General features: G+C 45.0%; 1 protein-coding gene across 4 annotated transcripts in view; it reads right to left on the bottom strand.

Annotated features, from left to right (window-relative positions):
* Nucleotides 1-12,173, bottom strand: part of GSDMA (gasdermin A) — a 31,549-nt gene extending 19,376 nt beyond the window's left edge. Inside the window, exons 1-2 of one of the 4 annotated variants that reach the window (XM_030222002.1) lie at nt 11,900-12,173; nt 2,227-2,493 (exon numbers count right to left, since the gene is read on the bottom strand). In XM_030222002.1, the coding sequence (XP_030077862.1) occupies nt 2,227-2,455 (229 nt within the window). In that variant the 5' untranslated portion in view covers nt 2,456-2,493; nt 11,900-12,173. The remainder of the gene's footprint in view (nt 1-2,226; nt 2,494-11,899) is intronic. The other 3 variants (XM_030222001.1, XM_030222000.1, XM_030222003.1) reach the window with 3 other exon arrangements.
* Between the last annotated feature and the right edge of the window lie 477 nt (nt 12,174-12,650).

Below are 12,650 nucleotides of genomic sequence, written 5' to 3'. Positions count from 1 at the left end.
CACATAAATAAACATGGTTTAATGGGACAGTCAGCATGGGTTCAGCCAAGGAAAGTCTTGCCTCACCAATTTGCTTTTATTTCTTTGAAGGCTTGAATAAGCATGTGGATAAAGGTGAGCTGGTTGATGTAGTTTATCTTGATTTTCAGAAAGCTTTTGATAAAGTTCCTCATGAGAAACCCCTGAGAAAATTAGATAGTCATGGGATAAGAGGCAATGTTCTGGTGTGGATTAGGAATTGGTTATAGGGCAGAAAACAGAGAGCAGGGTTAAATGGTCATTTCTTTCAATGGAGGAGGGTGAATAGTGGAGTACCACAGGGATCAGTACTGGGACCAGTGCAATTTAACTTATTTATAAATGATATATAAATTAGAATGATGAGTGAGGTGATTAAATTCACAGATGACACAAAACTATTCAAGGTTGTTAAAACACATGTGGACTGTGATAACTTTCAGGAAGACCTTAGGAAATTGGAAGACTGGGCATTCCAAATGGCAGATTAAATTTAATGTGGACAAATGCAAAGTGATGCACATTGGAAAGAATAATCTGAATCGTAGTTACGTGATGCTAGGGTCCAACTTGGGTGTCAGTACCCAAGAAAAAGATCTAGGTGCCGTTGTAGGTAATACGCTGAAATCTTCTGCTCAGTATGCGGCAGTGGCCAAAAAAAACAAACAGGATGCTAGATATTATTAGCAAAGGAATGGTGAATAAGACCAAAAATACTATAATGCCTCTTTATCATTCCATGGTGCAACCTCACCTTCAGTATTGCATTCAGTTCTGGTTGCCATATCTCAAAAAAGATATAGCGAAATTAGAAAATGTTAAAAGAAGAACAACCGAAATGATAAAGGTGATGGAACTCCTCTCATTTGAAGAAAGGCTAAAGAGGATAGGGCTGTTCAGCTTGGAAAAGAGGCAGATGAGGGGAGATATGATTGAGGTCTACAAAATCTTGAGTGGTATAGAACGAGTAGAAGTTAATCGATTTTTTTACTTGTTCCAAAAGTACAAACACTAGGGGACACGCAAGGAAGTTATATGGAAATACTTTTAAAACAGTAGTAAATATATTTTCACTCAACGAATAGTTAAGCTCTGGAACTCTTTGCTGAAGGGTGTAGTAACAGCAGTTAGCATATCTGGGTTTAAAAAAAGCTTGGACAAGTTTCTGCAGAAAACAATCTGCAGTTTGCTATTGAGATAGACATGGGAAAGCTACTGTTTGCCCTGGGATTGGTAGCATGGAATGCTGCCACTATTTGGGTTTCTAAAGAAATGTCAAAGGGAACAACTGTCACTCAAGTTTGGACAAGTTTCTGGAGAAAGAAATCTGGTCTGCTGTTTGCCCTGGGATTGGTAGCATGGAATGTTGCCACTATTCGGGTTTCTAAAGAAATGTCAAAGGGAACAACTCAATAGTAAACTGAGGACAGGAAAGGGAGTAAACAAACCTGAACAAGCTTAACAAAGATTATAACATTTAAAGTGGTGAAAAACAAATGATTAGGTTACCAGAAAACCCAAAATAGCTTGACTAGAAAAAGCCAGAAAGGAGGCATTATAAAGCAAATCAAACAGGCCACGTGATCTTCTATAGCGCTAAGCTATTCCAGATCTGCAGCATATCATGTGTATTAATCATTTGCCTCCTATACTGGACCAAAATTTTATCAAAATTAATTGTTTATTTTTTTTTAATTTTAAAGACTTATTATATATGATTGTATAATAAAATTCAAAAATCGGTGACCCAATACTTAGCTAATACTGAAATGGCACAGCGCTGAAGGACAAGAGCTCCCGACACCCACTAAAAGGAGAACATGGCGTTTCAGTTCAGAAGAACCATGTTTCCGGGGAACTTTAGACTGGTCACTGGGCAAATTGCAAACCGCTACACTTAGGCGGCAGCAGGCAAAAAGATGCAAAAGTCTAAAAGTTTCTGCCAGGTACCTGTGACCTGGCTTGGTCACTGTTGCAAACAGGATACTGGGTCTGACTCAGAATAGCTATTCTTGTGTTCTTATGAGACTTGGTCCTGATTTCTTAGTATCAGCCTGGAAAATCAATACTTGTGTGTCTATTACACATTCATGAGTTGAACGGTCACCTTTAATTGTACCCTCTCACCCCAAGCTCATTTAAGTCTAGAGGAAAGTGAAAGTGGGGTTGAGGGAGTAAGAACGTATACAGGATGAGGTGCCACATTACCTATCTCACCCCCAGGATCTCCAGCCTTCATCACATCAGTCAGTTTGAAGCCAGTATTCACGTACTTGTATCTTTCCCAGACAGGCTTCCAAGCCAAATTCATCTTCACCACCAGGCAGAGGGGTTTGTACTTTTCAGAATCAATTATACTGGAAACTGGAATCAGTACTCCATCTGGATCCAATTCTTTGAGGACGGATTTGGCCATTACACTGACTGTGGAACCCATTCTCTCAGCACCTTGGTTTGAATTGAGAAAAACTAGAGCTTGAAATCAAGGGAAGAGAAGAGCAAAGCAATTTCTTAACAAGCACAGAAAGGAAGAGGTGGCTGCACAGAGCAAAGAGCGCTGCGGAAGAGAAATCCAAGCTTTATAGCACGGACATAGAATGCTTTTTAGCATTCCACAGTGCACCCTGAAGATTTCTTTACTGACTTATGCTGGAGGAATAGCCTAATGGTTAGAGCAGCAGGGCTAAGAAGTAGAGAAACCCAGTTCAAATCCCACTTCTGTTCCTTGTGATCTTGAGCAAGTTGCTTAATCCTCTACTACCATACAAACTTAGATTTTAAGGCTCCCTTTTACCAAGTTGCGGCAAAAAGGGGCCTGCATCGGAGCATGTTTTACACGCGTGCCGAGGCCCCCTTTTACCGCATGTGGTAAAAGGGTCAGTCTCACTTTCCTTCGGGAAATGGCTGGGCGGCAAGTAAAGCACTTGCCGCGTGGCCATTTCAGGAGGGAGCCCTTACCGCCACCCATTGAGGTGGTGGTAAGGGCTCCCGCGCTAACCTGGCAGTAACCGGGCAGCTTGCAGCAGGGGCATAGCTAGACTTCGGTGGGAGGGGGGTCCAGAGCCCAAGGTGAGGGGGCACATTTTAGCCCCCCCGGCGCCGCCGACCCTCCCGCCATTGCTGACCCCGCCCCGCCGCCACCACTAACAACTTTGCCCCCCCCCTGCCGACAACCTTCTCGACCCCCCTCCTGCTGCCAACCCTCCGTCGCCGTCGCCTACCTTTGCTGGCGGGGGACCCCAAGCCCTGCCAGCCGAGGTCCTCTTCTTCTTTCGTTCTGTTTCTGAGTCTGACGTCCTGCACGTTGTATGTGCAGGACGTCAGACTCAGAAACAGAACGAAGGAAGAAGAGGACCTCGGCTGGCGGGGGTTGGGGTCCCCCGCCAGCAAAGGTAGCAGACGGCAACGGCGGGTTGGCGGCGGGGGGGGGGGTCGAGAGGGTCGTCGGCAGGGGGGGTCCAGGTCCAAATCTACGGGGGCCCAGGCCCTGTGGCCCCACATAGCTATGCCCCTGGCGTGAGGCACTGCCCTATTACCGCCAGATAGTATCTGGTGCTAAAAATATTCATAGCACCAGAAATGACAGCGCAGTAGGGGTGGGAAGTACCGCCGGGCTTCGGCGGTACTTCCTAAATATCGAGCGGTAAGCCCGCGTTGGGCTTACTGCCACTTAGTAAGAGGAGCCCTAAGCCCTCTGGGGACACAGAAGTATCTGAAAGTAACTCACTCTAAGCTACTTCTGAAAAAGGTGTGAACAAAATCCATTTCCTTCCTCTCCATTAGCTCAGGGAATTTAACATTTATTGACACTTATATCCTACATTAGCCATTAAAGTTCAATGTGGCTCACAATCAATATCAAAAGAACATACAATGACATGAGATTGTCACAGATTTGTGCTCTATCTCAAATCATCAGGATTCAGGAGCTGTGAGAACAATATATCAAATTATGTTCTACTTGTTGACCAAAACTTGAAAAACAAGAAAGTTTTAAACATTTTACAGTAACAAATTCCACCATTTAGTCTCTTGATATGAAAACCCAGCAGAATGTATAGTTTTATAAACAATTTTCCCACATTTAGGATAGTGAAGAATTAAGATTCTCTTGAGTGCGCTCTGGCGTTCTGTTCAGATAAATCTACAAGATCCTGCACCTAACTAGGAGCAGTTCCAACTAGCATCAGGTAAGTTAATGCACATAATTTAAACACAGAACATGCCTCTACCTGCAGCCAATGTAACGTCAACAACAGAGGAGTTACCCTCTCATATTCTGGCACCCTATAATCAAACGTGCTGTGGTATTTTGCGCTGTCTGCAGTTTTCTTAATACGGCCTTCATACTTACATCCTGCATATACAATGTTATAATAATCTATATTAGCTAGAACCAGCATTTGAACTAACAGATGAAAGGTTTCAGTAGAATAATAGACCCTAATCCTTCTAAGTTTCTATAATGTTCTAAAAATCTTAGTAGTTGTGGCCAATGCTTGTTGTTGAAATATTAAATGATTGTCAATAATCATTCCCAGTTGCTTTAAGCTAGTTTCTAATGCTCCATCTCCGTACAGCTCAAGAAGTGAACAGTGAGGCAGCCCAATGACTTGATCAAGACTTTGCTGGATTGCTGCCGCAGACATTCTTTGCAGAGGCAGAGGTGGTGTTTACAGCCATAGTAACATAACGTAGTAGATGACGGCAGAAAAAGACCTGCCCGGTCCATCCAGTCCGCCCAACAAGATAAACTCATATGTGCTACTTTTTGTGTATATCCTACTTTGATTTGTACCTGTCCTCTTCAGGGCACAGACCGTATAAGTCTGCCCAGCACCATCCCCGCCTCCCAACCACCAGCCTCGCCTCCCACCACCGGCTCTGGCACAGACTGTATAAGTCTGCCCAACACTATCCCCGCCTCCCAACATGAAAAAGTGTATGTGTGTGTGTGTGTGTGTATGGGGTGAGGGTGGGGGGGTCATTCCTCAACAGTGACCAGGGCCACCGAGAGACTGAGCCGGGCCCGGGGCAGAATCATTATCGCTGCCCGCCTGAAGTACCTTGGCTGGCCCCGCCAGCTGCAGGCAGCACGGCTCCTTTCTCTGCCCAGCATTGCCTGCCCCTGTGGCTGCTTTCCTCAGGTCACACATGCTCAGTCTCAAAACTGAGCATGCGAGGCCTGAGGGCCCAGCAGTTGCTAGGCAGACAGTGCAAGGGGGGGCCCGGCGCCTGAGTTTTCTCTCTCCTGCTCTTGTCGGGACGCCATCACCCGGGTCCCATCAGGAACAGGAGAGAGAGAGACCCCTGCGCTGGACCCCCCCCCCCCTCCCGGAGGCCCGGGCCCGTGGAATTTGGCCTCCCCTGCCCCCCCCCTCTTGGCAACTATGACAGTGACACCTATGCCCCGATGCTCAGAACTGCTGCGGTAAGCCAACAGAGCAGATGAAACTGCCAGAACAGCGCAGAAAATTAGCTCACCACTGCTCAGAGGAAATGGTATGCAAATTATATGCATGCTGTTAAAGTGAAATGAAGGACAGCATGCACAGAAGAGTTTCACAGTAAACCCAGCTCCTGTGCACGTGCGCCTGGCAAAACCTGAAAGTGAACCACACACTGTTTTCTGCACCTTTAAATATAAGAGTTTCAATTTTTTTTTTTTTTATACTTGGAAGGCTTATATTTAAACACAGGAAACAGAAGCCAATACAAGCTTTTACTTTTGGATTTCCTCTGACTCGCACACATTCTTTTCTCACTACCAGAGCTTAGGGATTTGCAAAGGCTTCCTTCTGCTTCTAAATTACTACTACTACTACTATTTAGCATTTCTATAGCGCTACAAAGCGTACGCAGCGCTTCACAAACATAGAAGAAAGACAGTCCCTGCTCAAAGAGCTTACAATCTAATAGACAAAAATAAAGCAAGCAAATCAATTAACGTGGGGGAGTGGTTACAAGTCAAAAGCAATGTTAAAGAGGTGGGCTTTCAATCTAGATTTAAAGATGGTCAAGGATGGGGCAGTAATATTCCAGTAAGATGTGTAAATAAAAAAACTTAAAGCAAGACGGTCAATATATTGTATATGGATTTTCAGAAGGCACTTGGCAACATGAAAGACTCCTTATGATGAAGCCACAACTTAAGTACTGCAAGCAGTTCTGGGTAGTTATATAATAACTGGTAGATTTTTAAAGGAAGAATCATGAGAAATCCTCTCTTTAAACACCCAAATGAGCTGGCGTTACTTTTTTCAGCAGGAAGGGCGGCCTTTTTTGTTTTCAGTTCTCTGAGCGTTGGGAGGAAATAGGAAATGACCTCATTAACATCTATAGGACTACATTAGCACGCTATTTGCGCTTGATCTCTGGTGCGCTTGTTGTTTCCTGCACCAGAGCATCTGAGCATTCTGCACTCACTAATGTGGGCACTAGTTCGGCAGTAATGGCCTCTAGCGCTCATATTTGCTTCTGAGCATCGTGGCACTAGTGGCTTGATTCAGGGTCTATGACTCAGTGGCGTAGCTATGTGGGGCCAGGGAGGCCTGGGCCCCCGTAGATTTGGCCCTGGACCCCCCACCGACAACCCTCTCGACCCCCCCTCCCGCCATCGCCTACCTTTGCTTGTGGGGGACCCGAACCCCCGCCAGCCGAGTTCCTCTTCCGGCGCAAGGCTTCGTTCTGTTTCTGTGATTCTGACGTCCTGTACGTTGTACGTGCAGGATGTCAGACTCACAGAAACAGAACGAAGCCTTGCACCAGAAGAAGAGGACCTCGGCTGGCGGGGCCCCCGCCAGCAAAGGTAGGCAACAGCGGGTTGGCAGTGGGAGGGGGGTCGAGAGGGTCGTCGGCAGGGAGGGGGTCAAAGTTGTTGTTGTTGGTGGTGGTGGTGGTGGCGGCAGGGAGCTAAAATGTGCCCCCTCACCTTGTAGCATGATATAAGTTTGATTGTGAGAGTTATTAATTTTGCTGGATCAGATCTAAATCATATAAAATATACAGCATCAAAGACTCTACCCCCCCCCCCCCCCCTTTTCCTCTGGAAAACTACTAGCTGGGTGGTTACCTAAGCCCATCAACACCTATCCAAAGAATCAATCACAGAACAATAGACAGTGAAACTCCACCTATTACTCAGATTCAGAAGCCCATCTATCAGACAAAAGAAGCTCAATCACCCTCAGACAATGGACCAGCAGATGTTCCTTTCATAGACAGCTATCTCAGAGACTGCAGTAACAAAAGACTACACCTCCACCTATTTTCAGACAAAGACTAAGCCCATCTAAGCTCAATCACTCTCAGACAATGGACTAGCAGATGTCCAGGCAGGAAGTCTTGTGATGTCATTGAGCATGTGACCTGTTGCCATGCTCCATCTCAAAGCCAGATGCCTAGGATTCAGCTATCCAGGAGCTTTCCAATTGGACCAAGGGCGACCACCTGACGTGAGTCTGATGCCCAGTTCAGACACTTTAAAAGCAGGGGCTCTTTCTTTAGAAAGAGAGTTCTTCCTGGCTGTTCCTGAGTTCCTGATGCTCCTGTCCTAGTCGCTGCTGCCCTGAATTGATTAAAACCAGGGCCGTGCTAACCCGGTAAGCGAGGTAAGCATGGCAGGGGGGCGCCGCCGCACCATGCTCACCTCGCTCGCCCTCCCTTTTCTTTTTAAATTTACCTCCGTGGTGGCGGTTCTGGCAGCGCAGCGTCAGGGAAGGAGGCAGCGCTCCCGACGTCTCTAGCCTTCCCTTCGCTGTGTTCCGCCTTCTTCTGCCGAGATTGGGTGGCAGAGCCGGGGGGGGGGGAGGGGAGGTGGGGCTGGTGGTTGGGAGGTGCGGCTAGTGCTGGGCAGACTTCTACGGTCTGTGCCCTGAAAATGGCAGATACAAATCAAGATCAGGTATACACAAAAAGTAGCACATATGAGTTTATCTTGTTGGGCAGACTGGATGGACTGTGCAGATCTTTTTCTGCCGTCATCTACTATTTTACTATCTATGTATCTGATCTTAGAAAGCATGAGTGACCGAGGCTTTTATTACAAGTGGTATGTGCTGGTACACAGTACCAGCACCTAGTTAGCTTGTCAAAAATGGAAAAATGGAAAGTATGGTAACCAAACAACTCACCGATTAACTAAACAAATTCACAATATTACATGAATCGCAGTCAGGATTTAGATCCAACCATAGTACTGAAACAGTGCTGACCACTCTCATAACCAAATTTAACCACCTAATTGCAACTGGAAATAATGTGCTTCTCCTACAATTTGATATGTCCAGCGTGTTCGACATGGTCAGCCACCAAATACTCCCGAACATCCTAGACTACTTCAGGATTGGAGGAAACGTACTAGGATGGTTTAAAGGCTTCTTAACAGCTAGATCTTACCAAGTGATCTCAAATTCAAAAACATCAACACCATGGAAACCTGAATGTGGTGTACCACAAGGATCACCGCTCTCACCAACCCTTTTCAACCTAATGATGACACCTTTAGCCAAATCATTGTCCAACCAAGGACTTAACCCATACATCTATACCGACGATGTTACGATATATATATCCCATTCAAACAAGACATAACCGAAATCACAAATGAAATCACATATAGCCTCCAAGTAATGAACTCATGGGCGGACACATTCCAATTTAAGCTAAACGCAGAAAAAACACAGTGTCTCATCCTGTCCTCACAATACAACACAAACAAACCCAAGACCATAAAAACCCCAGACTACACTATCCCAGTCTCAGACAGCTTGAAAATTCTGGGAGTCACTATTGACCGAAATCTAACACTTGAAGATCATGCGAAAAACACAGCAAAGAAGATGTTCTACTCAATGTGGAAACTTAAAAGAATCAAACCTTTCTTCCCAAGGGAAGTATTCCGCAACCTAGTACAATCAATGGTGCTAAGTCATCTAGACTATTGTAATGCCATCTATGCCGGATGCAAAGAACAAATCATTAAGAAGCTTCAAACTGCTCAAAATACAGCAGCCAGACTCATATTCGGGAAAATGAAATATGAAAGCACCAAACCCCTAAGAGAAAAACTACACTGGCTCCCACTAAAAGAACGAATTGCGTTCAAAGTCTGTACCCTGGTCCACAAAATCATCTATGGAGAAGCCCCAACCTACATGTCAGACCTTATAGACTTGCCTATTAGGATTGCAAAAAGATCATCATGCCCATTCCTCAATCTCCACTACCCTAACTGTAAAGGGATGAAATATAAATCCATATATGCGTCCAACTTCTCATACATCTGCACACAGCTATGGAACGCACTACTGAAGGCCGTAACAACAACGTAAGACCTAACCATCTTCCGAAGACTACTGAAAACAGACCTTTTCAAGAAGGCCTACTAAATATTAACATTATACATGATCTATACAAATGCGAACTTCTATCGCCTGACTGTTCAACCTCTTTGCGATTAATGATCAAACACTACCTCTATATCCTTATGCTGAACAGAACTTCTCAATAGTCGATGAACTAACGTCTGTTACAATCTAACCTATTACTCAGGAACCTTCTTGCACTACCATAATTTATTCTTTACCATGTATGTATCACATGGTATATATATATATATATATATATCATGATCTGTTCCATATACACTAGGTCCCATATATGTTACCATGTATGTATACACCATGAATGTCACCATGTATGTATGCTCCTTAATGCAATACCAATTGTAATTCTGTTACCCGGAAATGGCAACCGCCATTACGGCAAATGTAAGCCACATTGAGCCTGCAAATAGGTGGGAAAATGTGGGATACAAATGCTACAAATAAATAAAAATGTCCAAACACAACTGAGAATCAGCAAAAATAAAAGTAAAGAGCAGCCTGGAGCCCCAGGCAGCTCTTTGCTTTCTCTTTCTGTCTGAGACCTGGGAGAACAGCAGCAGCAGGCAGCAACAACAACAACAGGTGTGGAAAAAGGAAATGAAGGAGAAAACTGGACCAAAGGAGAAAGGAATGGAGGGAGAAGTGGGTGGAGGGAGGCAGGGGGGAATAAGCTGGAGGTAATAGATGGGAAGGGACCAGGAGACTCTCGACACAGGGGAAGGGGTGAAAAGGGAGGGGAAAAATTGTATGTAGACTCTCTGCCCCTAGTGGGCTCACTGTTTTGTACCTGGAGCAATGGAGGGTTAAGTGACTTGCCCAGGATCACAAGGAGCCACAATGGAAATCAAACCCAGTTCTCCGCTTCTCAGCCCACTGCATTAGGATACTTCACTCCAAGGAGTGGTGCCTGACATGGGGGTAGAAGGAAAGAGAGAGAAGGCAGTGTTGCCAGGTGGCGAGAATTTTTCCAGCCCAAAACTAGTCCAAATATAGCCCGATCTTAATATAAATATTAATAAGGTAAATGTGAATATTAATGAGGTCAATATGAATATTAATAAGGTAAATATGAATATTAATGAGGTCAACATGAATATTAATAAAGTAACCACAATCATCATAAACAGAATTGGCAGCAGCAAAATCATCAGAATCATAATCAGCAGCAGCATAATTAGCACAATCAGCACCATAATCTGCAGAACCATTATAATTAGCACAAATTCATAATCCATCCATCCACAAAACAAAAGGTGTAAGTTCCCGCCACAAACCATCTCTTTTGATCTAAGCACAGGAAAGAAAAAGATTTTACTTCTCCCGCAGGTTTCAACCTAAATCATGTTTAATGTGGGATAGAAATGTAAATAAATAGATAGAAACTCTGAATGTTGAGGACCGGATTCTCATAACATGTGTTTTAGTGGCCCTTTACCAGGAGAAAAAAAAATCTCTTCAGGATACAACACGTGCTAGGGTGTCCCTATGACCAGCCCCTTCAAATGCCACACTGATAACGATTTATAACAAATTATTACTCTACTACTATACGTCCTCTGTGTACATCCGTGTGCTGCACACAGCGGCAGCAGTACAAAATGGCGGCTGGACTAGTGCTGCTGAGGGCTTATGGCACTGCTGATTCAGAGCTGCGTCAAGAGACGACCATTGCTGAAGCTGGCCAGCTGCAATGTCCCCCTGGACTTGCCCAAGAACCTTGATGGTCAGACTTGCAAATCCCTCTCATGAACGGGACCACCGCACATAGTACTGGAGTCTCCCGCTCCTTTCTAAAATAAAGAACCTGGAAGTCTCAGTTCTCAATTATACTCACCACGGAGGGTTCCTCACCCGGAGACAAGGCTCCAGAGAAAAAGAATATGCTCCAGCACACTCAAAGCCCTCAACCTCCCAGGGCTGTTTCTCCAGATCCCCCAAAAGTGGACCCCCTGCATGTCTACACACCCTGTCCAAGGAAGCTTGGAAACCTAGGAAGCCCCCCCCCCCCAATCCACCTCTGACAGGGCCGGATGCCGGGGTAAATGAGATCCATCCCACAGTGATGCAGTACAGGAATTTAAAAGAAGCCCTGGAGCCTGCCTTTGCAGGGCTTCTGAAGCCTGCAGTCCACTGTGACTGCGGTGGTAAAAACTGCCCAATATCCCGCAACCCGCGGCCTTAAAAAAAACCCACGGTGGGTCACTGAAACCTGCCCAATTCTGCAGGAAAACCACAGAATTGGCACCTCTAAGGCAGGTACTGAACATCAGAGGGGTGGGGAGGGGGGAGACAGAGGATTAATACTGGAAATGGATCAGAGAGAGAACAGGTGAAAGTGTTGGGCAGGAGGAAGAAAGTAAGAGAAGAAAAGATTCTGATGGGCTGTGGGTGGAAAGGGAAAAGAAGGGAGATCCCAAACATGGATTTTGCTTCTTGGGAGTTTCAGTTCAGTTTTTCTCTCTATATATGACTATTTCTAATTTGTGATGACTTACCTGTATTTGGTTTAGCTCTATCCAAGTCCTACATATATTTGACCAAGGTAAGGTATTTTGCTGGCCTCCAGTTTCTGTGCAGTGAATCCTGTTTTCCCAATTTGAGGTGTGTTGCTGTTCCTAGTAGGGCTGCCTTTTAATATTCTGCAGAGGTTGCAGGGGTGTGGCTACTATTGGAGCATAGTCACTGAAGTCATCCAAAAGTTGGCCATGTTGCCACTGCTATATTTTTAGGACATTTACTGGTTTTTGGTTCTATGCTTCTACCTATTTTGATAGGGAATCTACTGGTTTTCCTTAACTGTTGTGTTTTTCCTACTTTTTGGGGGGAGGGAATTGTTTCAGTGCTAAGCAGGAAACAGATGGTTCATGCAAGTGCACAGCACCACACCCATCACCCCTCCCACCACAGAAACAACCAAAGCTTTCTGTCACCACCCAAAAGGTTACTGGCATGGCTGAGGTGCATTCTTTAAAAAAAAAAAAAAAAACACTGGAGATGACATACATGATAGTGTGGCAAAGGCTGAAATGATACTATCTGTGTTTGTAGCAGAGTCTAATACTCCATTTGCACACATAGACCATTGGTGGAATTCACGAAAGCTGTGTTCCCTGATAAGGCCATACAATGGCATCAAAGTGCATTAAAACTTCATGTCATACAAAAAGGGATTACCCTTTGTCAGTGATGTGACTTGAAATCAGTTTGGAAACAGCAAAGCACCACCCAGGTATTGGGCATTGCTGT

This window comes from Microcaecilia unicolor, chromosome 12 (assembly GCF_901765095.1).
Source record: "Microcaecilia unicolor chromosome 12, aMicUni1.1, whole genome shotgun sequence".
Taxonomy (NCBI): Eukaryota; Metazoa; Chordata; class Amphibia; order Gymnophiona; family Siphonopidae; genus Microcaecilia; species Microcaecilia unicolor.
Note: the sequence above shows the minus strand (reverse complement) of the source record. Positions and strands in the feature narration are given on the sequence as shown.